At 40.4% G+C, this 27,504-nt stretch overlaps 1 protein-coding gene across 3 annotated transcripts in view; it reads right to left on the reverse strand.

The window, feature by feature from the left end:
• The window catches only part of Hectd1 (HECT domain E3 ubiquitin protein ligase 1), an 88,884-nt gene that overhangs the window by 6,787 nt on the left and 54,593 nt on the right, over positions 1-27,504 (reverse strand). The window contains exons 21-37 of one of the 3 annotated variants that reach the window (XM_036205472.1): positions 26,347-26,486; positions 25,719-26,042; positions 24,015-24,181; positions 23,749-23,925; positions 19,805-20,500; positions 18,982-19,203; positions 14,296-14,429; positions 12,654-12,776; positions 10,701-10,857; positions 7,680-7,902; positions 6,182-6,236; positions 4,467-4,649; positions 3,839-4,046; positions 3,667-3,752; positions 3,369-3,496; positions 1,704-1,905; positions 279-416 (exon numbers count right to left, since the gene is read on the reverse strand). In XM_036205472.1, coding sequence (XP_036061365.1) covers positions 279-416; positions 1,704-1,905; positions 3,369-3,496; positions 3,667-3,752; positions 3,839-4,046; positions 4,467-4,649; positions 6,182-6,236; positions 7,680-7,902; positions 10,701-10,857; positions 12,654-12,776; positions 14,296-14,429; positions 18,982-19,203; positions 19,805-20,500; positions 23,749-23,925; positions 24,015-24,181; positions 25,719-26,042; positions 26,347-26,486 — 3,363 coding nt within the window. Of the gene's footprint in view, positions 1-278; positions 417-1,703; positions 1,906-3,368; positions 3,497-3,666; positions 3,753-3,838; positions 4,047-4,466; positions 4,650-6,181; positions 6,237-7,679; positions 7,903-10,700; positions 10,858-12,653; positions 12,777-14,295; positions 14,430-18,981; positions 19,204-19,804; positions 20,642-23,748; positions 23,926-24,014; positions 24,182-25,718; positions 26,043-26,346; positions 26,487-27,504 lie in introns of all 3 variants that reach the window. The other 2 variants (XM_036205471.1, XM_036205470.1) reach the window with 2 other exon arrangements.

Raw genomic sequence — 27,504 nt, forward strand, 5'->3', positions numbered from 1 at the left:
AAATATTAAAAAAAAACAAACAAACAAGTACAGCCAGAAAATCTTTTAACATTGTGTGAAAGCAGTCATAACTGAAAACACAAGGTAACAAATAAATTTCACCGGGCGGCGGTGGTGCGCACCTTTAATCCCAGCACTTGGGAGGCACTGCCAGGGGGATCTCTGTGAGTTTGAGACCAGCCTGGGCTACAGAGTGAGTTCCAGGACAAGCTCCAAAACTACACAGAGAACCCTGCCTCAGAAACAAACAAACAAACAAACAAATAAATAAATCTCACGTGACGAGATTCATCATCTGGAAAGCTGTCATCACAGAGCCAAGTCCCCAAGTCGGTCCTCTGGAACTCAGCAGCCACAAGCGCGTAGAACTCTAAAGTGGGTCCCAAGCCAGTTCCTTCTTCTCCTAAAAACTCAACCTGAAACAACAGAAGAGTGGTGAAGAAGGGCCACTTTGTACAACGTTTTCTTTTGTTTGGTTGCTGTTTTATTTAGAGACGGGATTTCTCTCTGTAACAGCTCTGCTTTGTAGACCAGGCTAGCCGCAAATTCACAGAAAGTCGTGCACCACTATCTCTGGTGTACCTTGTCTTTTCAATGAATCAGTTCTGCAGAATTCAGTAGCATCTCCTTTCTCAGAACAGCAACAGTGTGACACACAACACAGACACAAGATTTGGGGTTCCTAAAGTTTTCATTTTCCATTATTGGACCATCAGGCACTGTGCTGAGTATTATGCACATATTAGCTGTCGAAACAGTTTTGGAGATTCTATCTCACAACCCAGCAGAATAAATAAATCTGACCTTCCCATCAGAGAAAACCAAATCTCAGATAAGCATTTGCTTAAAGAAAGGATGGTATACAGGTTTTTTTTCACCTGGGTTTTTATGACCAAAAGCCTAAATCCCCCAGTTGTGATTTTAAGCAGTCACGGAGGCTTCTGAATACTCTGTCCAATCTAAAAAAACGACACTTACACTTACAGAAGTTAAGAAATCGTTAGGTAGAAAAAAACTGCAATGAGCCAGGCAGTGGTGGTGCACGCCTTTAATCTCAGCACTCAGGAGGCAGAGGCAGGCAGCTCTGTGAGTTTGAGGCCAGCCTGGTCTATAGAACTAGTTCCAGCACAGCCAGGGCTCCCACAAAGAAACTGTGTCTCAAAAAAAAACAAAAAACAAAACGAAACAAAAACAAACAAAAGAAAAGAAAAGGAACAAAAACAAAAAGAATGTGATGGAACAATAGGATAAAAGCAAAGAGAGTTTGTACATAAAGTAAAGGTAATAAACCATGACATCTGGAGGTTTATCACACCTGTTGTAACTAGTTTGTGATGTGAAAGATCAAAGTAGCTTATTCACATCTGTCATAGGTCATCGTGTATAGGACAGACAGAAATGACCAGGATAGCATCTCAGCATTAAGTACACACCACCCCAGTGTAGGAGAAGTAGTACTAAAGGGCCGTCTGTTCCAAAAACACAGGTAATCTACATGCAGCTTCACAGGAGGGCATGATGTGGCTAGTCAAAGGACTCCTTTGTGTGTACTGTTCAGTCCGACTTGGTAAAAAAAAAAAAAAAAAAAAGGTCACAATCCAGACGTTGATGATCAAGACAAGAGGAATTCTTTTTGTTTTCTGCCAGGGCTTTACACAGAGGAGGATACGGATCACCCAGTGCCCTTCCTCTACAGAGATTACCTCGAGAACGGACTTCCGATCTGCGTGGATCTGCATGACGTTCTCAGCCCACTCCATCAGTGAGTCACCACGTGGCACTTTCACTCTTTCGTGCTTGAGCCGACCGACTCTAAACTCCCCAGGGTCATCTCGCCTTACACTGCTTGTGGTCCTTGTTCGTTCCACCGTGGCTTCTCGTCTGTTCTGCAGCCACACTATTGCTCTGAAACACAACACCAGAGTCCTCAGAGCACCCGAATGGAATGCTAAACCAGCCCAGAAGGCACAGACTGAAGGGACTGTTTTTCTATTATTATTATTATTATTTGGTTTTTTTGAGACAGGGTTTCTCTGTGTAGCCTTGGAACCTGTCCTGGATCTCACTCTGTAGACCAGGCTAGACTCGAACTCAGAAATTCACCTGGCTTTGCCTCCCGAGTGCTGGGATTAAAGATGGGCGCCACTGCAACCCAGCTTTCAATTATCTTTTAATGTTGTTTTGAGACAGGATTTTTCTATAATCCATCACCCAATTCCCAGGATTATAGGTGCACAATGTTGTGCTTAGCTAGAATCTTAAAAAGTGTTTCGTCAGGTAATTTTTGTTTTCTTGAGTCAGTGTCTAACTATGTATCCCAAGATGGCCTGGAACTCACTATGTAGCTCAGGCTGGCCTTTTACCTAAACAACCTTCTTTCTTTAGTCTCCAGAGTGCTGGAAATATAGCTGAAAGCCAGTATGCCTGACTAGTTAATTTTCAAATAACAATTTATTAAGTAAGAATTCATAAAATTCATTTTATCATCTTCTGCCTTAAACAAATGGAGAAAGGACTAGCTATATATTTTCCTTCTTTATTTTTATCAAATGATATTAAATACAAGCATTAAAAAATACATAAAAACAGTGTCAAGAGAAACAAAAAGTGGTTATGCCATCTTTATTACTATGAAAGGCACGGACAACTACCGTCAAAATGGTTAAAACATTTTAAAAAGTGTGTGTGTGTGTGTGTGTGTGTGTGTGTGTGTTTGTTTTCACGTGTACATGTGGAGATTGCAGGGCAACTCTCTGAAGTCAGTCCACATGGGTTCCAGGAACTGAACTCAGATCCTCACGCTTGGTGGCAAGCACCTCTACCCAGAAGACAAAACATCTAACACCTGAAATACACACTCTTTCAGGTGCTTTAACCACAACAGGCAACAGAGGAGCTAAGAAGCCCTGCCCTGGTGAGACTGTAGTCTGGAGGAGGGAGACTGAGCAAAACTGAACACGCGATCCATGAGACAGACAGACAAAAATCGTCAGGTAGATGATAATTCAAACACTAACAATGTCTGCAAAGGACGGGGCCGATGCTCAATGACCAAGACCTCGACCCGCATTTATGGAGCCCTGGGTTAGAGTCTAGCACTAAATAAAATGCTATTTACCAGCATTCAGGTTGATGTTGCTGAGAATTTTTAAGTCACCAAAGAACTCTGAGTGCTAGGAAATAGAAATTGATGCAATCCATGCTGTATCAACAAAATATATTATGCATTAAACTAAAAATGGACAACCCTTCACAAAAACTAAAGACAATGTATCTCTCCATCAATCTTAACAGTGTTCTATCCTATCCCGAACTTCTATAATGAAAAACATCTTGATTCAACAAACATCAAAAGGCTCACTTCCTACCTGGATGCACCAAATGCTGTACAGGTGAAATAAAGCTGTCTAGTTTCAAATGGTATTAGGAAAGGACACTTGCTGGTTAATTGTTCACACCAGTCTGGCAGAGCCCCACTCGCCAATGCCAATGGTTCCTGAAAGTTAACAAACAATGCCTTAGTGCTAAGAGCATTAAACGTAATTAATAATGAACACAAAAGACTATGTGAACTATTACTGAAGAAGGAATGACGAGATCATCAGAGGCACAAAAGAGAGGAAGGCATACTAAGAAAGGCCCACCAAAGGTCACCCATGCAATTACCTCAATCTGCTGCAAAATTTTTGTGGTTATTTTTTTACTAGTAAATTCATCAGGTGGAAAAGTAAATTGAGGCTGCTCATCACCATCTGTAAAGTTAATTAACAAAATTAATAAAAATGGAAAATGACTTGTTTTCAAACTGATCTAGAAATAAGGAAGGTTTCTTACAGACCTTCTTGGGATATTCTGGAATAAGGATCACTGGCGACTATATACAGAATGCGCAGGAGCTGCAGGACATCCTCAACTCCACAGGAGTTCTGGCCATTGCCCGCTTTAGCTTGAGGTTGCTCTTTTGTCAGATTAAGAATATCACTACTTTGAAGAGTAGAAATTGCCCCCTGGTTTAATCCAGATTTTGTTCCATGTTCACAAAAATCCTGAACAGACAATTAACAAAATTAGCAACCAATCACTTTTTCAAGAAAAACATTCATCATTCTTACTATTAATATGACTGTTGAAATTTTTTCCTTTTTTGAAATAAACATTTATCATACAAGACAAAAATTCATTCAAAACCACACTGTCAAAGAAAATGAAACCAACACAAGCTGGTCTGCTCAGATCCACAGCCACAAATGGCATCTGTAACTTTAACACCGACAGATTAACCATGCTCATTCAAACTCTTGAAATGTTCTTTCTTTCCTGTTTTGGTGCCAGGGATCTGGCCCAGGGTCTGGTGCATATTGCACAAGCATTCTCTACCACAGAACTGTACCCTAGCCTCTCAGTTTTCAAGCTAAACCAAGCTCAAGCCATTCCCACTCAAACCAATGTTTTAATGCAATAGATACCTTATATGCGGCTATAAGCTGAGAACAATTCCTGTTTTTCCTAATACTTTTATTAGTGCCAGTTAGTTTCCAGTGGCGCAGGAAAGCGGCGTCTGCATTCTTCTGCAGGTAGGTTATCAAGTCATTCTTTGGTAATTCATCAGTGCCAAGGTACTGTTCCACATGCTCTATAGACCAGCAACCCTACAACAGGAAAAACCAAACAGTGGCCTTTCCCAGTGATGAGGTCTACGGTATTTCACATGCATTACATGATGGGGCTGTAAGATCATGCACCTAGTCTAACTTCAATAATTCAGTTAGTTTCCTTGCTGCTCAACTGTGATACAATTGTAGTTTCTTCTCTTTGTGTTGGTCTGAGTAAGATGGCCCCCACAGGCTCATATATTTTAAGGCTTAAAGCCTCAGAAAGATCAGGAGGTGTGGCCTTGTTGGAGGAAGTGTGTAACTTAGGGGTGGGCTTTGCGGTTTCAAAAGCTCACACCAGGCTCATTTTCTGTCTCTCTTTCCTCTCACCCTCTCAGCTCAAGAAGTTTCAGAGGGTAAGACTACTAGTAAGTGGCCTGGAAATTATTCTTGCAATATTTTGGCTAAAAATGTGGCTGCCTTTTGCCCTTGGCCTAGAAATCTGCCTGAGGCAGAATTGAAGAGTTTTGGATTAATGGCATTGGCATTTATGTATGACAACCTAATTTAGAGTATGCCATGTGGTTATTAGTGGTCACTCTTAGCAGATCTATAATGAAAAGGACAAAGCTGGACACTGAGAACAAAATGTACAGTTTGAGGAGAAAAGGAGCACCGGGAAGTGTATGGAACTAAGTCCAGTGCTCAAGGAAATACAAAATTTAAAGAAAAGCCTGATGCTAAATGGAATACAAGGAATGGTGATCTCAGGGCAAGATCCCACCCAGCGACTTTTCAATTGTAAAGGAATTAGAGAAAAGCTTAGGCAGCGAAGGACACAACCCACAACAGAAAGCTGATGCAAATGTCGCTGGACAAGGTTCCAACAGGCCAGGTTCCAGCCCCATCAAGGAGCAGAATTTGGCAACTCTGGGTACACGGTTCTGGATTTAGAATCAGAATGGTAATGTATGTTCTGTGCCGTTGTATGTTAGAAGTATGTGATCTGCATTTTGATTCACGAGGGGTTACAGTTAAGAGATTGCCACGAGTCTCAGAAACTTTAAACTTTGGAATTTAAACACTGTTGAGACTTTGATAGATTATGGGAACTTCTGAAGTTGGACTGAATGAAGTTTTGCATTATATGGCTAGCAACCTATGGGGGTAGGGAATCGAATGTCTTCACAGGCTCACAGATTTGAATGCTTCGTTGTCAGGAAGTAGAACTCTTTGATAGGAATAAGAAAGATTAGGAGGTACGACCTTATTAGAGGAAGTGTGTAACTGGAGGTGGGCTTTGAGGTTTCAAAAGCCCAAGCTAGGCCCAATCTCTCTCTCTCTCCCTGCTGCCTGCAGAACAGGATGTAGCTCTCCGCTACTTCTCCAGCACCACTCCCGCCTGCCGCCATGCTCCCGATGAGGATAATAGACTAAGCCTCTGGAACTGAAAGCAAGCTCCCAATCAAACGCTTTCCTTGATAAGCATTACTGTGGTCATGGAGTCTCTTCACAGCAATAGAACACTAAGATAATCTTTTACTTTTTTTCACTAAGTAACTAAGACGCATTTTCTAAAAATAACTTACCATCTTCCCATTTTCTTTTTCTTTATCAGAATCCTTCATTTCTCTATACATGATTCTAAACATAAAGACATTATTCAATTAATTCATAAATCAAGTGATTTATACTCATTTCCAATAAAGCTCTAACCTTTAAAAATACTTTTAATGGGGTCATTCATTAGATATACATGTCATTAAACACTGAACTCAGAGTTGCCAGCAAATACTTTACCACTGAGGTGTATCTTCAACCCTAACTCTTTGCAAGAACTCTGACAGTGTATCCCAGGGTGGCCTCAAAATTAATTCTGCTGACCACACTCTTCCTCCCAAATGCTGGGATTATAGCCACATGACACCTTGTCAGGCTCAAATAGAGATTTTAAGACAAACTATTCCAAAGGAAGCATACATCCACAGGGTATGGTAGTACATGTACTTAAGAGTAGGAGAGCAGGGGCAGGTAAATCCTAAGTTCAAAATCATCCTTTGCTACATAGCAAATTTGAGGCCAATCTTTGCTACGTGAGAGACTCCATCTTTAAAAAACAACACAAAGGCCAGGGGACAGGCAGTGGGGACTAAACAGAGAAGCCCTGTCTCAAAAACCAGAAAGAGGGTTGGAAAGATGGCTCAGAGGTTAAGAGCATTGACTACTCTTCCAGAGGTCCTGAGTTCAATTCCCAGCAACCATATAGTGGCTCACAACCGTCTGCAATGAGATCTGGTGCCCTCTTCTATATATATAATAAATAAATAAATCTTTTTTAAAAAAAAAAGAAATGCTTATTTTCTAAGACAGTGAAATCAATTTTGAGTGTCTGAGAAGGTGATACAATCACTGTACTTTCTATCTCAAAAATATCTGTTACTTGTATCAGATATCATCTAGGATTATGAACCATTAAAAGGACCTCATAAACCAAATTAACAGAAGTGAAATTACATGTTAACAATTTATTGTTTGTTATAAAATACTAATTAACTACTTACTAGGTAATACTAATCACTTACTATGTCCTAGAAACAATAGCGGAAAACAATTCACATGTGTTAATCCATTAATTCCTCACAATTCTGCTTCATTTTATAGATTTTGAAATTGAGAAACAAAAACATTCAATCTTTGGGGGTTATACCTCAGGTACAGATTTGATTGCAAGCATATATTAAATCAGTCATGTCATTGACAATTATTTGTGGAATGAATAGAGAGAAAGCTTAACACATACCCACAAAAAGAACAGGTAAGGTATATTTAGTACTTCTATCATAGGCAATTATAAGAATCCAAATAACACTGTTTTCAACGCTACGTCTAAATCAGACTAGTTCCAAAGATCCTTCTAAAGTTTAACCATCCTACACCTTTGGTCAGAAACAGCCTGACTGGTTCCTGCAAAGCAACAAAATAAGAAACAAATCTTTTCTGTTCCTGTAAAGCAAAATACAGAGACTCAACACTTCTTGGCTTAGATAATAACGATGTCTGCTTCAATAGCAAGTTAAAGTCTCTTACGTGTAAGTGGGCTCCCAAATACGCCTCAGTTTATCTGACTTCACATTGCCATTACAAGACAGCTGAAGCAGTTTCTGGACGTAATAAAAGATGGTCGATCTGAAATTGCTGAGTGGCAATTCAACTTCCCGAGTTGTTCCGAGCCCAGTCACTTTCAGTGTGAGAGCCAATCGAGGAGATGGAGTGCATTCAACTTCTTCCAGGAGCTCCGAGTGAGGCGTTCCTAACGATATGAAAGATGGGGAAACAGTCTCACAAAGAGCGCTGTACTAGGAAACAGGGCCATACATTCACTAAGTTATGTCTGCTTAAGACTCTCCTGGCTTCAAGATTTACTTATCATTTCTGGTTTGTGAGAAAAGGTCCTATTATGGAGTTCATGGTGGCCTGGAACATGCTATATATAAGTCCAGCAAGTTCCAGGCTGGCCTTTGAACTCATGGCAATCCACTTGCCTGAGCCTCTCAGACCAGGGATAACATGATCCCTGACTGTTTTACTTAAAAATAAAAATAAAGCATTACTGGGCAGTGGTGATGTACATCTTTAATCCCAGCACTTGGGAGGCAGAAGCAGGCAGATCTCTGAGTTCGAGGCCAGCCTGATCTATAGAGTGAGATCCAGGACAGGCACCAAAAACTACACAGAGAAACCCTGTCTTGAAAAACCAAAAACCAAAACAAAACAAAAGGATTGTGTATTAGAATACCTGGTATTTACTGAGGCACAATCAGGCACCATGATAAACAGCCTGAAATGTCTTAACTTCATTTCATCGTTTTTTTTTTTTTTGTTTAACTACCTTGCCAAACAAGAAGCATCATTCTCTCCATTAAAGAGATGTGGGAATCCAGTATCACTACAAAATGGGTGCTCTTATTTATTATCTCACACTTCTTGAGATTTGAAGTCTTACACCAAAACTGTAGGCTTCGTTCCTCCTGGAGGCTCCAGGGCAGTAGAGATTCCTTACTCTCTGGACAGGCCCAGATTCTTTAGCTCACGGCCCCTCATCATGGTTTACACTTCTGGAGGCTGTGCAGACCCAGACTCCTTAGTTCATAGCCTCTCATCTCGGACCTCTGCTTCCTTGGCACCACATCTCCTCGGGCTCCAATCCTTCTGCCTCCCTCTTACAAGGGTTATATTGCACCCTCATGGAGGTGCTTAACTCAATTTACCTGCAAAGTCTCTCTGCCATGTCAGGACAACACAGTGACAAGTTCCAGAAACTAAGCTCTAGATATCGTGGGTAGGAGGAGGCACATTAGGTGTCTACTATACTGTATAAAACGCTCAGTTTTTTGTTTTGTTTTGTTGTTGAGATAGAGTCTCATTATGTAGCCTAGCAGGGCTTGAACTCCACCTGCTTCTGCCCCTAAATTTCAGGATTCTAGGCATGTGCCACCACACCTAGCACTATAAGAGTTAGCAGATAAAGTTATCACCCAGGCCACCTGACTCCAGAAATCTTGACTGGAGAAGCAGAGAGCTTTTCAAAGTTAATATTTAACACTTTTCTTTTTTTTAAACCAGAGCTGAGGACTGAACCCAGGGCCTTACACTTGCTAGGCAAGCATTCTACCGCTGAGCTAAATCCCCAACCCCTATTTAACACTTTTGATCCAGTAGAAAGTAGAATTTAAAACTCCACCTTTAAATAATGCCTTGCTTAAAAGACATTACATTTACAAATATAAACAATGCTTTGCTGGACATGTAGCTTCATGGCAGAGTGCATGATTCAAAGTCCTGGATTCAATCCGCAAGCATTCGTGTGTGCACACACGTGTGTGCATGTATACACATGTACACACACGTACACACACGTACACACACACACACACACACACACACACACACACACACACACACTCTTCTTTAAGAAGCCCATATCCATTCTCTGGAGTGTATCTTTCTAAACATATTTCTTCTTAACCCCTATGCTCAAAGTCTACCTTTAACTATCTATTCTATTTTTCTTTTTCTTTTCTTTTTTATTGTCTTTCTTTGGAAGGTTTTGTTGTTCTTCTTCTTCTGAGACACAGTCTGGTCTAAAATTCAAAGTAAGCTGAAGCTGGCCTTGAACTTCTGACCCTCATGCCATCAGCCTCCCATGTGCTGGTATTGCAAGGTATGTGCCAACATACCCATCTTAATACCTTTAATAAAATCCCAACTCTGCTTAAGAGAGAAAGAAGTTAGATTGCTCCTCTGAAATATCCATTTTTGATTGTTTGGGTTTTATACTATGTGCCATATGTGTTGTACATTTGTACACTTGTGCACACACATGCGTGTGGAGGCCAGAGGCCTCCTTAGTTGTCTTCACTTTATGTTTTTACTTATGTTTGGCTGCCAGCAAGTCCCAGAAATCCCTGTCTCTGCCTCCAGTTGTGGGATCACCGACACTAGCTGCCATACCCAGCTTGTTTCCCCCATATGTATTTTCAGATGTGTATGTGTGGGCTTGTGTGCCTGCAGATGCCAGAAGAGGATGTCAGACCCTCTGGAACTAGAGTTATAGGCAGGGGTGAGCTGCCTGGTGTAGATGCTGGGATTGGACCCGGGACCCTCTGCTTTAGAGCAGAACTGTCTTCTCCTACCCCACCTCCCACTCTCAGCATGGGTGCTGAGGACCCAAACTCAGTCCTCACTTTACCAACCGAGCCATCTCCCCAGCCATGAAACAGCTTTTTTTAAACGTAAATTTTGATTTTATATTTACTTATTTATTTGGGGGAGGTGCCACAGAGCACATATGGATCTAGATCATGGGACAATTTATTATCTCTCTTCTTCTACCATATGATTCCAGGGTTTGAACCCAGTTTGTCAGGCTTAGCACCTTTATTCACTGAACTCTATCATAGGTCCCAAACATCTACACAACTTAGGGTTTAAAGAAAAAAATGTATTAATAACCTGAGGATATAAGCAGCACTTTACTTTTCAAACTTCGTATAACCATGTCATGGGTCATCAGCTAACATTAGGTCACAACGCTCAAAGCCACTGTACCTGGGGGCGGGATCTCTAGGTCCGTTGTCTGCTGGACGTTGGTACGACCAGGTCTCGGGTCAAAAGCAGGCACCAAGGCAGAGAACTGGCGCTTGAGTACGTAGTCATCATCCCAGGTCCGCCGACGTCCTCCTTTCGCCTCATACTCCTCTTCTTCCTGTGGCAGGAACAGTCCTCACACAGCCCGTCTCGGGACCAGAGCTCCCCTCGCCGACTTGCCGTCCACCAAATGAGGTGGCTACGGATCAAGCCACTCTTTAATTTTAAACTACACGTAGTTACTTATGTGTGGACTTTTATGTCTGTGTGGAGGTCAGAGGGCAACTTGAGGGAGCTGGTTCTCTCCTTCCAACATGTGAGTCCCAGAGATCAAACTTGGGTTTGTCAGGGTTGGTGTCAAGAGCCGTCAATCACTGAGCTACCTCGATGGTCCTTAGTCCTCTATGAAGACTGTATTTCCTTTACTTGAACTGATTGCTAAAAGCATAAAATAAGCTCATACAAACGAGTAAAGATAAATATTTATCAAATGTATATTGCACTGGTGGTGACACAAAGCTATATCTGTGCTAATATGACAAAGAGCTATATTCAATCTCTATTTCCTATCTTTGATACTACAATTTGGTGACATAGCACTAACCACTGTGAAAAAGCTGGGCAAAAGGCACAGGCAACCTTTTGTAGTACTTTTCCAATTTCCTATGAGTCTATTTTTTTCCTAATGTAAACTTCATTTCATACTAGATTATTCGCACAAAATGGGGTAAGTCACTGGGAGGTGTTTTGAATTACTGTAAGACAAACAGATCAAAGTCTTTACTGTGAAATCTAATGGCACACATGCATATACACACCTCAAAGTCTGAACACTTGATTGAAATAATTTTCTCAATAGATAAATTGACATTATACAGCTATGGTGTTTGCTATATGTATCCGTATTATGTCTGACTACAATGCATGACTTCCAGGGGCACTTCTGCAAACTGAGCACCAACACTTCAAGGGCTGGAGCAAAGCACACAGTAACTCATGTAGTGCAGTGAGAACCATGCCTACCACAAGTGATCGTCTAGGCTAAGAAGGTTACCACTCAGCAGCTAAGGCTGCTTGCCATCCATACCTGATGGCCCAAATTCAAATCTTGGGACCCACAAAGTGCAAAGAAAAAACCAACTTCTGACCTATATGCACGCAGGAGCGCACAGGGTAGGGGTGGCTGATTCTTTAAAGAGTAAAAATGTAGGGCCATGGAATACAGGTTTCTTTTACTCTCTCTCTCTTTCTTTCATTCTTTCTTTTTTTGTTTTTTGTTTTGTTTTTTGAGACAGGGTTTCTCTGTGTAGCCATGGCTGTCCTGGAACTCACTTAGATCCACTTGACTCTGCCTCCTGAGTGCTGGGATTAAATGCGTGCGCCACCACTGCCTGGCTGAGATGTCTTTTTTTTTTTTTTTAAAGATTTATTTATTTATTATGTATACAGCATGTATGTCTGCACACCAGAAGAGGCACCAGATATCATTATAGATGGCGGTGAGCCACCATGTGGGTGCTGGGAACTGAACTCAGGACCTCTGGAGGAGCAATCAGTGCTCTTAACCTCTGAGCCATCTCTCCAGCCCCGAGACGTCTTAATAAGAAAAAAAAAAAAAAAGACTACTACAACTTCTACTGTAACTGTGACTCCTGCAAACCTCATCTGTTTTAATCTGTGCTCATTTTTACTCAAAGGCCAAGATAAGCAGTTTCAAGTAAGACCCTCACAGTTGCATCACACCAGAGCAATCATGGATTCTCTGTGAAACACGAAACCTAAGCACCAGGGGAAGGAGGTTTCTGCTGACAGCAGCTCTCCTTGTCTCCTTCTGGCACATAACGATGGGCATTTGGTTGATGCTTTCCTGTGAAGGTAAGAACATGATGGGGTAGTAAACATGGTATTTATTACCTGTTCCCCTATAGGTCGGCTCCCTGCTCCAGAAGGGACCTGTGGTAGCTGTGAGGTGACAGCATGGTGCGTTACATCAGAGCGGGAGCCAGCTCGACGTTGCAGGGATGGACGTCTCAGAATCTGAAATTAAAAAACACCAAAAGACATATGTTTAATGGTTTGATCAACACTCTTCATTCAGTATAGCCCAAGAAAAGTGTTACTTAAAAATCATTCTCTTTAGGGCTGGAGAGATGGCTCAGTGGTTAAAAGTACTGGCTGCTCTTCCAGAGGACCCGGGTTCAACTCCCAGCACCCACATGGCAGCTCACAACTGTCTGTAATTCCAATTTCAGGGACTCCACCACCTTCACACAGACATACATAGAATGACTCCACAATTGCCCTCCGCCTTATCACACATTCCAAGAAACTACTTCTGTGAAAGTAATAAAGAAAGGAAGGATTTGAACCCCCTAAAACTGCTTTCAAGCCATTCCCATAAACTCTGTTATGTCTTTCTCAATGAGATATTGGTAAATTCATTACATATCTCTGTCAAAGTTAAATTATAGATTAACCTCTATATACCTTACATGGTTTATCCATTCCTATTAGGCTTACTTACAAGACGCTACATCACCTATTATAGAAGAATTAATAAACTTCCATGAGCATACTCTCATAATCATATTCTTAATTAGGTCTTTGGTGCTCTACAATTATCACACTAACACTGACCACTACACTAACTCACACAAGCACAATAGACAAACAAGTAGAACTAGCTGAGCAATGCTTCCCGCTGCTACCTTATCTCTTACTGCCCTGCCCTCCCTCAAATCCTATACATACCAATGTACATACAAATAAATTATTTAAAAAATAATTATCCTCTTCATTGGCCGATGAGGTGTTTGGGTGTTTTATTTTGTCATACATTTTATACTAGCCTTCCTCATAAGGTGTTTTTTTTTTTTTCACAATACTAGAGACTGAACCCAGAGCCTTGTGTCTGCAAAGCAAGTACTCCACACCACTGAGTTACACCTCCAGTCCTTGGAGTAGCAACTGTACTTCGAGACAAAGCTTTATCACATAGCCCAGTCTGGCCCAGAACTTCCTATGAATCCCAGGCTGCCCTCCATCTTCCTGCTTCCCTAAATGACAGGACTAAGGCATGTCATCTCTTCTTTTTTTACACTCACTATATACTTTGTGTAAGTATGTGTGAGGACACACGCATGTGGAGATCAGAGGACAACTTGTAGGAATCAGTCTCTCCTTTCACTATCTGAGTCCCAGGAATTGCTCAACTCAAATCACCAGGCTTGGTGACGAGCATCTTTACCCACTGAGCAGCCCTGTGGGCTCTGGGCATATGCCATCCGAATGATACATACGAAAAAGCAGTTTTTAAAAGTTCTTCATTCCACTAACTAAAATTTTTTGTCATTTAATAATATTTTATCCCATCTATTTTATTTTTGAGACAATTTTTAATGCAGCCAAGACTAGCCAACTCCCCAAGTGGTGAGGATGACCTTCAATTTCTGATCTTCCTGTCTCTATGTCCCAAGTGCTGGGCTATCAAAGGAGTACCAGCATGCCTGGCTTTGAACACCCTACATGAGTGAAGGGAATGGGAGATTCTCTCTACCATAACCTCCTCGTATTCTTGGTCCTCCTGATTGTCATCTTCATTCTCATCATCTTCCTCATCAGGCTCAGGCAAATCCTCATCATCATCTAGCTCAGCTAACAGAGTACTGGCACGACAGCTATCAAGAAAATCTAGGAAGGAAAAAAGTCAACAGCCTTATTGTCAATACAGTTAGCACACAACAACAGCAGCAGGGCAGCTTCGCATCTGGGGTTGAACAAACCAGAGATAAAATTCAAAAGGATCAGCGTAAATGCCAGTTAATGATGGGCCACCTATATATCATAACAACACACATAAGATAGTAATTAACAGCAGAGACTAATCACAAGCATGGCAGAGAGAATGGGTGAATGCAAAGTGTTCGCCAGTCCATAAAATCTATGAAATGGCAACCATGTGGATGTGGTTTAAGACAAAACAAAAATACAAACAAGCCCACCTTCATTCTCTGAGTACTACAGGAAATAGAATATGGTGAAAAGAGCCCACTGGAGTCATTTATTCCACCCAGGGATGAGCATATACTATGTGCAAAGAACTGTTATATCACATATATATCATTGTAAACAAACCTAGAATGTCTAAGACTGTAAAAAACCTACAGAAGACAGAGGATTTAATAAATAAATGAACTAATAACTATAAATATGAGCTTTTATAAAATGCCTTATGAAGACAAACAGGATTTAAGTCAATCAAAAAGAATTAAGCTTAGACCCAGCATGTTATTTACTGACAATGTCTACTTAAGAATAACACCTACTTGTTATGGAAAAAGTATATAGTATCTTTCACATTGTCTATATGATTTAATGCATAAGCAAGTTAAGTAATCTTAAATCTCCTTTATCTTCTTCTTTCTTAGGATATATCCTTCAATGAAGACTGGATCATGTTAGAGTAATGGTTTATAGCTGTAATGCAAACACTCAGTAGGTGGAAGTAGGAGAATCATGAGTTCAAAGCCATCCTGAACTATACAATAAGATTGTCATTAAAAAAAAAAAGGCCAGCAAGAAGATTCAGTGTGTCAAAAGTCCTTGTCACACAAGCCTGACAACCTGAGTTCAATCCTCAGAACCCATAGAAGAGGGGAAAAACTGACTCCTGGAAGTTGTCCTCTGACCTCTACACACATGTATCATATGCACATACAAAAAATAATAAATTACACTTTTAAAAAGTATGTATCAAATTTACATCACCCAACATAAAGACACTAACAAGCTGTTCATTATGAGAACTAAAAACAAACAGCAGAATAATGAGATTAAACAAGAAAAGTTTTTTTCTAGCTGTATAAAGTGAATACAAACTCTTAATACTAGAACTAAACAAAGGTGAAAATACATATTCCCAAAGAACATCAGATTATCTACAAGTATTTAGTAACCTGTATCTGCAGAAATTTGAGCCAAGTGTTTTAATCAAAATTTAGAAGAGTAATGATATTCTACTTAATTAGTTAAAAAGGTAGACAGTGTGTGTCCTGTTATTACTGGCAAGTCCCAACATGACTGGTGACAGCTTTAGCATCAGTGACATTTAAAAATATGGTTTGTCTTGCAATGAATGGCCTTCTAAGTTTAATGAAATATATTACCCTCAGCATGTGTGAAAGGCTTTCTTGCAATTTACAACCGTTCTCATGAACATAACATGGTTCTATTAAAAAATAAACCCGTTACACTTTTGGTTTGGGTTTTAAGGCACATACTCTTAACTTCATATACTGAAATTTTCTGATATTTTAACAATTCACTTAAGTCATTTCCCCACATTCCTTCTGCTATATGTATGTGCCAGGCATGGTGCTACACATCTATAACCTCAGCTCCTGGACTCTGGGGCAGGAAAGTCAAACATACAAGTTCAGCTTGAACTACACAGTGAAATTGTATCCTAAATGAATAAATAAACCAGAAAAGCTATAAATCTCAAATATTTGATAGGCCACATATTCAAACTATGTCTCTCAAAGTAAAAAGGTTACACTGCAATGATTTTTACGTCTAATTAAAGCACTGTAAGACCAATGTTACTCACATCCCTCATGTAATCCTTAAAAGTCCATTAGTGTTAGGAGTAGAGAGAGTAATTTCATCATCTAATACTTAGAAAGACAGCCGACAGTCCGAACATTTTACGTCCTTTCACACTGGCATACCCACAGCTACCCTTTTCTTGGGGGGAGTAGGGGGGGAGGTTGAAACGGGATTTTCTCTGTGTAGCCCTGGCTGGCCTCAGACTCAAAGAGAATCACCTGCCTCTGCCTCCCGAGTGCTGGGATTGGACTCACAGCTTCTTAATCTTAAGCCTACCATGATCAAGAGCTAAGGTGTGAGGAGCCGGACAGGCTCAACAGACAAGAGCAAGTGCAAAGGACGTGAGTTCAGTCCCCAGCACCATGCTGGGCAGCACCACCTGTACCCTAGCTTCGGGGGATCTGACATCCTGTTCTAGACTCCATGAACACCCATATTCACATGTGCGTACACACACACAAATAAAAATGAATCTTAAGACTTAAAATCACTGTATTAACAGAGTAGGAAAGGACAGAGCACCTCCATGAAAATAACTAACTTAATGAACATGTAAGACTTTGAAATAATAATCACCACATTTTGCACATTTAATGGATAAAACACAAAGTGAGAAATATGACTGTCATAAAACAATAAAACATTAAATTTTTTGCTTAGAATAGAAGAGACCATATAATAGGGAAAAAAGAAAATCCATTAACAGAAGTATAAAGTATTTAAAAGTATCACTATATAAGCTCTTATCTTTGAAATTATAAAAAATTTATTTTCCTTTAAAAGAACCCAGGGCTGAAGATACAGTTCAAGGACAGAGCGCTCGCTAGCCTGAGAGTCCTGGGACTGACTGCCAAAGGGAAAAACGGGCAGAAGGATCAAGGGTGTGAGGTAAAAGCATTTCACTTCATCTCGACAGGAAAAGAACATTTTTGGAAGTAATTACTTTTTAATGAATTATCCTGAAAAAATTCACAGTAATACAACCCTAAATTGTTTATGGGAAGAAAAAAGTTGTGACTTAACTATCAAAGTATATAACTTATCACGAGGATCCCATAGAGGAATTTTTGGCAGTAACCCCAAATGTTGTAAAAACACATCCAGCAATGGGATACATTTTCAAATGTGCTGAGTAAAAGAACTAATTCAAAAGATATAATTCCCTTTTGTGTGTGTGTGTGTGTGTGTGTGTGTGTGTGTGTGCGTGCGTGCGTGCGTGCGTGCGTGCGTGCGTGTGTGTGTGTGTGTGTGTGTGTATCAGACATGCACCTGGTCAGGTTTGGAAAGTAGGGACTTTACATTTTCTTTTACATTTTTAATAAGCCATAAGCATGCCTTGTGCCACCAAGGCCAGCAGAGGCCAGCAGAAGGCACCCATTTCACCGGAATTCCAGATGGCTGTGAGCTGCCCTGTGGGTGCTGGGAACTGACCCAGGCCGTCTGCAATAGCAACAAGTATTAACCGCTGAGCCATCTCTCCAGTCCCTTTTGAAAACATTAAGAGAATTAAGTAGTTTTTGTCTCTGCCTACTGTACAGAAGTCATGAAGAGGAAATCTGAGAACTTTCTAAGAAAACCATAAGGAATTTGAAAAAAGTCAAATGTTAGCCAAGTATCATGGCAAATAACCTAGAATTCCAGTACTCAGGAGACAGAGGCAGGATTGCCCCAAATTAAAGCTTAGCAGGCTCTAACTTGCTCTACATAGCAAGTTCCAAGCTAACCAGAGATATAGAGTCAAACCTTGTCTCAAACCAACAAAATTCAGCCATGCAATTATTTACAACAGATCCTATAACTGTATATATAAAAATCACTCTTCTGTCACACTTCTTGCCTTACTGACAGGTATCGAATATTTTGTTATAATGGTTATTAAACAATGGTTATTATTGACAAGAGGCAGAAGATGATATATCAAAGTTCTTAGATGTGTACTTTGTTTATAATGAGTTTTTTTTTATCAAATAGTTTACAAAAATTTTTTAAAGGCTTTTACTTTATTTTATTTTTTCTATTATCAGTTTGATACAGTACAAATTCTTATCCTAATAGTGAAATGTTTCACTGAAGCTTGCCCAGTGATTGAGTAAAATTTAAAAAATTCATTTTATTCATGATTTTTTCTTTTTGCCTGCATGAATGTCTGTGTACCACATGCACGCAGTATCCTTGGAAGTCAGAAGAGATGTTGGGTCCCTTGGAACTGGAGTTATGATGGATGGTTGTGAGCCACTCTGTGGGTGTTGGGAATCAAACCCAGGTCCTCTGCAAGACCAACAAGTTCTCTTAACCCCTGAGCCATCTCTCCAGCCCCTATACTCAGATAATTTTTAATACTCTTCCACATCACAGTTTTCCCATTTTCTGTGAAGACATACTTGTATAAAAGGTGAAAAATATCTGAGGATGGGCAGTGGTGGTGCATGCCTTTAATCCCAGCACTCAGAAGGAAGAGGCAGGTGGATTCCTTGAGTTCAAGGCCAGTCCAGTTACATAGCGAGTTCCAGACCAGCTAAAACTACAAAGTGAGACCTTACCTCAAACTCTATATTCCCAAGAATAACACACAAGTATGATATATATAAAATATGCGTCACATATCCACATGTACAAACTTCATGCTGTAACTTACCATATAGAGAATATTCAGCTTCCTGGCCCGTGTCACTCTCACTGGAAGTTGACGTGAGGCTGGTGGTTAAAGTGTTACTTAAGGACTGACCCACTGATAAAACTGTTGTCGCCGTGGCCACATTGCTGCTGCTAGTGACACTGGATGTTGACATTGTCACTGTTGATGTAGTACCAGGTGTGGTTAAGTTAGGGAAACTCTGAGCACCCATAAGAGGAGAAGCTAAAAATAAAAATGAAGCAAATCAGTTAAAATTCGAACCTTAGGAAAAAACAAGAAATAGTTTTTTTGAAGGCCAAGAAAAACATTAATAATGTAAATACTGAAAAGCAGTAACTTTGGGGACCCAACTGAAAACCAACTGAACAACTATTGTTTTAAAAATACTATTATGTTCAAAATATTTAGAGCCTGGCTTTTACAAAAAGGGAAACAAGCAATAGAAATAATTTTTACTGTAATTTCTATGGGACTTTCTTTGACCCATTAATAACTTCAATTAGAATTCAACAGCTTTCAGATGCTAAAATGAATAGGAACTAAGTGAAAGCTATACTGATTACAGCGTTCTATTTAACATTAAATGGTCATCTACTTTGTCATGGGATTTTGTTTAACCATTTATTATAAATACACGTTGATCTGAATTCTGAAAATTTAGAGTCTTCCGCGCTTGACGTCAGGGTCCCAAGGGCAGGGGCGCAGCGGCAGGAGGAGGGGCCTCAGCGCGGGGGCGCCTGGTGCCCCGTCCCGGTCCCCGTGCCCGTCCCAGTCCCCGTGCCCGTCCCGTCCCCGTGCCCCCTCCAAGGAGCAGCTCACTTACTTGCCGTGCTCATCACAGTCCTGCCCAAGGTGTTGGTGTTGTTGTCGCTGCTGCTCCGGCTGAGGTTCATGTTGTTGGTGGCGTTAGTCCGCGCGATGTTGGCCACTCTCCTCACAAAGCTCTCCAGGCTAGAGGTTTCTCTGGAGGACAGGTTAGGCACGCTTGCACTGGAGCTCATAGGGGCCCCAGCGGCCAACAAGGAACTCACAGACAGTCTGTTACTTGCTGAAGAGCTGAGGGGGCGCTGGGAAGCCGCTTCCTTGTTAGTTAAATCAGACACTGAACTAACATCGGGCGAGCTAACACTGACGATGCCCATGGATATGGCGCTAGACTCCCCAGGAGCTCGCACAGAACTATCGGGGCCTAACTTCCTGTCAGCATTTTCACTTCCCGTTTCCGCGGTTAGGGTGCTGGTGCTTGCACTGGAAGATGACCCTACTTCTGTTTGAGGGACGTTTTCAGCAGATGAAAGAACAACAATGGGTTCATGGACATCAGCGCCTGAAACTATACTGTGTTCCATTACAATCTCTGATCTCCGTTCCGTTTTGGTCGAACCCAAGCTGATGTCGCTGCTACTGGCCACGCTACACACAGAACTGCTGCTTCCTTTTCTACTTGAGGAGCCTGCAGCAGCAGACGTCTTGTCTGGACAGTTGTTTTTCACCAGGCTGCTCCATGATTGCGTTGTGCCTGAAACAGTGGATGAAACAGGTTTGGGTGATGCCACTGTATCAGGGTCGTACCCTGGTGCAAGCTTGAGGTCAAATTTTCCTTCTGCGCCCATACGGTAAGAGTTTGAGCCACCAGCATCCCAGGTGACATCAATCCAGCCTGGAAAGGGACAGGAGTTTGTGAGACCCAGCAGGAAGCAGAGAGGAGCGTGTCAGACAGTAGCTCCACAATATGGGGTCGGCGATGCATCGGCGCTGCACTTCTTCATTACTACCCATCTAGGTCTGCCAGCTAGAAGCGAGTGGTTGTCCTCAAGTTAATTAAAGATGACTGGACGCTATTATGCCTCTACCTGAAGAGCTATACTTGTGATAGGTCATCACAAAATAATATTTAGGAGAAAGTATGCACAATACACAAGGTTTCCGGGATACCTCTAAAATTCTTCTTCATACTACAATTATCTCTGGACAGCCCAAGACTAGTGACAGTCTTTCATTTTGTTTTTTCTTTGTTTTCTGGAGACAGGGTTTCTCTGTGTAGGTCCTAGCTGTCTTGGAACTCACTCTATAGATCAGGCTGGCCTCAAAGATGTGTGCTACCACAGCCTGGCCAACTGGCAATATTTAAAAACACTGTAAAAGTGATATTTGCATCTGTTCTGTTCCAAATGGGGGTAGGGAATCTTTTTTAATGGTGCTGAGGGTGGAAGCCAAGGCCTGGCACATGCAGGCATCTACCGCTGAGCTACATCCCCAACCACAGGAACAATTTCTTTAAATGTGAAAGAAAAACACTGAAATCTCAACAAGCAAAACTTTCTGACCTGTTAAGTATGACTATGTGACCAAATGTTCTTTCAGGGAAGAAGCACTAACTTACCACTCCCTTCTAAGGTAGAATAAACCCTAAAAGGACAGCTAAGACATTCCCGCGTCACTTATAAAACTTTTAGGTCACTCGCTCAGATAAAATTCTAAGCTGGCATTTCAGATGTTCTCAAAGTCTAGTGGGTACTTCATTTTCTAATGGGTAAATTGACTAGATTTGAATAAGCACAAAAACATCTTAGAAAGAATGTAAAGCAAGATGAGCTCTTTTAGAATTAATAAATGAAAGCTAGTAACAACTGAAATATTTCCAATCTATACTTACTTCTATTTGAAAAATGTTAGTTCCTTTGAAAAGGATAATAAAATTGCAAAACCAAAATTAAAAAAAAAAAAAATTGCTTAGGAAGGAGGCTAATCCTGACTGCAGTCTTCCTTTACTAGGAGCTAACTACCTGGAGAAACACACATTAAAACGTGCAAGTGCGCTGAGCTTGAAGTAAGGTCCAGCATACGTGAGTGCCGACACACACGGCACACACCGCCATACACTAAACTCAGTTATGATGTGGCTCTAAGGAGCACTGAGCCCCCTGCAGATTATCTGTTCATGAATTATTTGAAAGGAAAACTGACCACCCCAAATCTATAAACATTATTCCAATTTGCATTTGTATGCTGAAATAACTTTTGAAGAACCAACATTAAACTAACTCTTCTGCTACAGAGAAAAGCATAAGAAAAGGAAAGATTCAAAATATTACCCCAATATTCAATAAAGTTGAGATTTGTATTGCACTGATACCAATATATACTAAAATTTCCAAATTATATATATTTTATATATAAATATAAAAATATTATATAATAACATATAATAATAATAAGTTTTACCCAGAAGGCAGGTGAACCAAACTCTCTCTGATGTTTTTGAAGCCAAAACTGAATTGGAACATTTGAAGGATCAGAAACACGTGTCTTTCTTGAATTCTAAGTTCTGAAATTAAGATTCTAATTTCCTTAGGTGTTTGTTTCAGCTGACTCCATTCAGAAAAAAATGAACTGCCCTCATTACACTAGCTACCATCCTCTTAATAAGCCACACATTTCAATTTGTAAGAGAGACGATGAACTCATTAGCAAGAAGACGACACCTAAGAAATGAGAGTGTTTTAAGTGTCTTGTCTGAACGGTGCTCTTGTTATCTCAACTATTGCTGGTAGTCTACATTTCATCTCACTGCAAACCTGTCTGTTTTCAGTTGTTTGCAATTATGGTTCAATGCTATAGAAATGTGTTTAGAATTATGTTAATTTTCAAGGAATGGATCCTTTAAAACAACCAAATTGACTAATTTAATAGTTATTTAAATTAAATGCTTCAAATCACGTTAAAGTAAATACATTATAAAATCAAATGTTAACTATTCTCCTAAGACCTATCTTCTTTTCATTTTTATTTTTAAAGACAGTCTCTAATGTAGGAAGACCACCAGGCCTGGATATGTAGGGCTAGAGATCAAACCCAGGGCTTCATGGACACTTTTTATTATAGCTCTTTAAATATTTGGAAACAAGAATAGAATCATTTCACACTTTTTAAAGCTCAGTACAATTGATGAGAACCTAGTTTAAGCAAATCACATGTTACTAAGTAAGCCTTTTAAATGTAAAGAAAAAATCTGCACGATAGCTGCTTTGGGAGTTAATAGTAGTTTATTATTGGGTGAAGACTTTTGTCAGCACCTACAGCAGAAAGGTTAAAATGAACTTACTTGTTTTATATAGTTAGTCCTACTAAAGAAGGAGTTTAGACTCCCTCCAGGGGCTGGTAGACTAAGTCCCACTGTACAATCTACTAAGAGATCAAGAAACTACTCCTGATTCTTTGATCTACTGAACACTAATATTTTTTTCTTCTACATGGCTTTAATACAGTATGAAAAAGGTACTGCCTAAATCCTGAAACTACCAAGGAAAAGCACACAAAATTAAAATCAGGATTTACTGGTACCCTGAAACAATACACTAAGGAATAAAAGAATGTACCTTGAAGATATTTCATTTATACTAGCTTGAAACTCACTCTACACTACTAGTAAACAGGTTCCAGTCAAAATTCAAGACTTTATTTCTATTTATTTATTTCTACATAAATGTGTTATTAATTTTTAGAAAGAGTCTCAACCGTGAAGGTCTTTGGCCTGGAATTACCAGGCTGGCCTCAAACTCAGAGGGATCCGCTGCCTCTGCCTCCCGAGTGCTGAGATTATAGATGTGCGCCGCCACGGCCAGCTTTATGTGAAATCATTATTTTTATCAATTCTTCTACAAAGGTCTGAGGTAGTCATGCAATCTACAAGTTGTCCAAAGACAACAGACAGACTTTTCTCACTTCCACCTGGCTCCAACACCAGGCATGCTAACACCTCCTCACCATTGTGCAGCTCTCCGGTGACCGTGCCTTCCCCCTGCGGGCTGCCATCCTGATCCCGCCACTTCCAATCAAGGCCTCTGATCACGCGGGCCCCGGGAACCATGTACTTCAGGACCTGGGAGCGCACCAGGCGCCTCTGCCTTCGCAGATTTGCTTCCGCTTCTTTAGCTGCTTTTCCTAGGACAGCAGAATCAGGGAGACAGAAACCGAGTCACTTTTAGTAAACAACTGTGGGAACTCAGAAAAATCTCATGTGGGCTCCTCACCTAGCTGGTCTTCACACACCCCAGTAACAGTGCCGTAGAGCTCAAACCCAGAGAGTGAGAGGTAGTGTGTCTGTCCACTAGCGTTCTTCCCCATTTGCTTCATCCTCACATGCCGCCACCCCTGCTTTTCATCCTTTGCTGGGTCAAGTGGCCAAGTTGCAGTTGATCTGTAAATGCGTTAGACAGAAAGAGTTTTAATACATGATTTTAAAATGAAACAAATCACATGAAAAATATATTAGAAATGAGGTTTTCTTACACAATAACAAACTTTAGAAAAAAGAATATACCCTTAATCATCACTTAAATTTTTTTTTGAGCTGAGGACCGAACCCAGGGCCTTGGGTTTGCTAGGGAAGCACTCTACCACTGAGCTAAATCCCCATCCCTCATCACTTAAATTTGATTACAAAAAAAAGCCAGACATGATGGCACACGCCTTTAATCCCAGCACCCAGGACAGAGGCAGGGGGATCATTATAAGTTCAAAGCCAGCCTGATTTACAGAGCAAGTTCCAATCCATTCAGAGCTACACAGAGAGAGCCTGTCTCAAAAAACAAAAGAAAACAAAATTGATTACAAAAATGGCTAATTAACTAAATATGAAAATTTTAAAGTACTTAGTTAATTTAATCTATAATGTCAAATGATTTAATTTACAAAATGCAAAAGGATAGCGTTTAAAGGAAAAGAAATACTTTTAAAACAAAATTTCTTTTTTGTTTGTTTGTTTGTTTTTTGTTTTTCTTTTCGAGACAGGGTTTCTCTGTGTAGCTTTGCGCCTTTCCTGGAACTTGCTTTGGAGTCCATGCTGGCCTCTAACTCACAGAGATCTGCCTGGCTCTGCCTCCCAAGTGCTGGGATTAAAGGCGTGCACCACCACCGCCTGGCTTTAAAACAAAATTTCTTTGTAAATTCTTGCCATTTTAAATGTATTAAAATTTTTTCTTTTAAGGAATTATTTTTTTCTTTTTAGTTTTTATTTATTTATTTAATGTGCATTGGTGTCTTGCTTGCATAAATGTCTGTGTGAGGGTGTCAGATCTTGGAGTTACAGACAGTGGTAACTGCCATGTGGGTTAGTAGTCCTCTGGAAGAACAGTCCGTGCACTTAACCGCTGAGCCATCTCTCCAGCCTGAGTTATTATTATTTTTAAATTTAACTTTATTTTATGTGCACTGGTGTGAGGGTGTCAGGCCCCCTGGAACTAGAGTTACAGACAGCTGACAGCTGCTATGTGGGTGCTGGGAACCAAAACCCAGGTTCTGTCAAGAGCAACCAGTGCTCTTAACTGCTGAGTCATCTCTGCAGCCCCTATTTATTTTGTGTGTGTGCACACGCGCGTGCATGCATGTACACAGGGGCATGTATGTAAGGACACTCATCTGTAGAGGTTAGAGAACAATTTGGGGGAGTTGGCTCTCTATGTCCACCATGTGGTTCTGTGGCTTCAACTCAAGTGATTAGGCAACAAATGCCTTCACCCAAGAACCACCGCTCTGCTCTGTCCCCTACTCTGATCATTTCGACATTTTCAATAGAACCAGTATTTCAAGCTGTCAATGTCTAAACTGTGTATCAAGTGATTTGTTTTTAGAAAGAAAATTTTGTTTCAATATTTCAAACACTAGAGCTCTCCAACATACATTCTAAAATAAACAAGGTTCTTTATTGAGTCCCCCAATTTGTAGACTCAACTAACCCTGGTTCATTGAGACTGCAGTCATCAACATGGGTATACAAAGAAGTCCAGTTCTGTCCATCTTTGGACACCTGGAAAACCCAATTTCTCAGTGCAGATCTTCCATAGCCACGAGCATGACGAAGGGTGTATGCTGATGGTATTACCCAGACACCCAGGTCTATGGCAAACCAGGCGTTCTTATCATCGTTGCTATGACAATTTAAAGCTGAATTATCACGACTCAGTATGTCTTCCAAGCGACCATATGGCAGGTTTCTTCCTTCTGATGATGTTACTACTACAAGTCCATAAGCTGCAGGATTTACCCATTCATAAGCAGTTCTACACAAAAATAAAAATTAAAAATTAAAAAAGAAGGCATCATCATTAAGACAATTTGCATTAGTTCATATTAGTTCTATAAACTGAGAATGGAGGTACACTCCTTAGGAGGATCAGGAATTCAAGGTTGCCCATGGCTACACAGCCAGTTCAAGGCCAACCTGGGATATAAGCTTAAATTTCATATATAAGATAAATTCCTTAAGTGGAAGAAGGTTCAGTGAGTATCTAATAATTTTACTCTACTACCTAAAAATTTTTCCCAGCTAAAAGCTGTCACTTTAGCTTAGATGAAATGACTTACTTTGCATTTGTCCCAATCCAGTAAATGATTCCATTTTCATCAAAATCATGCTGGTGCCGAAATATGAAATTTTGGCCTTCTCTTAATTTTCGAACAAAAACAAAGGAGGATCGGTCAAAATCATACCACTGCTTTGCTACCTAAATCAGAGTAAACACAGAAGACTGTTACCTTGAAAACTCTATTGAAAAGAACAGTAAGCCACCCTTTCCAACCTTTTCAAAGTCAACCACGTTATAACATGATATTTTTAAAATAATCACCTAGCCAAAAGTTAAAACAAACACCTAAAGGCCATACAAAAAAATAAAGTGTTCCAGTCCAAGAGTTCCACTATAGGTGACAGAGTTCGCAGTGCTGGAGAACCGTACCCAGGGCTCTTCACATGTGCTAGATGAGCACCATCCCAGAGCCACACAGCAAGCCCGAGTACTGTCACACACCATGACATCATGATGGCATACAAAGACATCTTCAATTCTCACTGCTCTTCAAATGCCTTTAAAGTTGTAAGATATTCAAATTAAGAAGTAGCTGTCATGATTACGTAAAAAATTAGGTGCAGTGACTCACATCTGTAATTGTATTTTTGTTTTGTTTTGTTTTGTTTTGTTTTGTTTTGTTTTGTTCTGGAGACAGGGTTTCTCTGTGCTTTGGAGCCTGTCCTGGACTAGCTCTGTAGACCAGGCCTGCTTCTACCTCCCTAGGGCTGGGAGTAGAGGCAAGAACCACCACTAGCAAGCCCTTGTATTAGTTTTTTGTTGTTGTTTTATATTAGTATTTCAATATAAAATTTTAACATGGGAAGGATGGTCCACTTGTGTAACCCCAGTACATAGAAGGTGAAGCAGGAGATTCAAAGGTTCAAAGCCAACTCAGCTTCATACTTAGCAAGTTCAAGGACAGCCTGGGCTACATGAGACTGTCTCAAACAAAAAACAAACAAACAAAAACAAAAAACAAAAACCACTGTAATGATAATAAATATTTTCTTAATTGAAGAGGAGATTGTGTCCTCCTCTAAGAGGCTATACCTTTACTGAATGGAATTAAGATTTTGTGAACTACTTCAGTATCAGATGAACTTTAATAAACATCTGTATGTTCAAGGTCTTGGTGAGATGTTCTCTGGACACGCGTTTCCTTGACGGCCCCCCC

This window comes from Onychomys torridus, chromosome 14 (genome assembly GCF_903995425.1).
Source record: "Onychomys torridus chromosome 14, mOncTor1.1, whole genome shotgun sequence".
Lineage (NCBI taxonomy): Eukaryota > Metazoa > Chordata > Mammalia > Rodentia > Cricetidae > Onychomys > Onychomys torridus.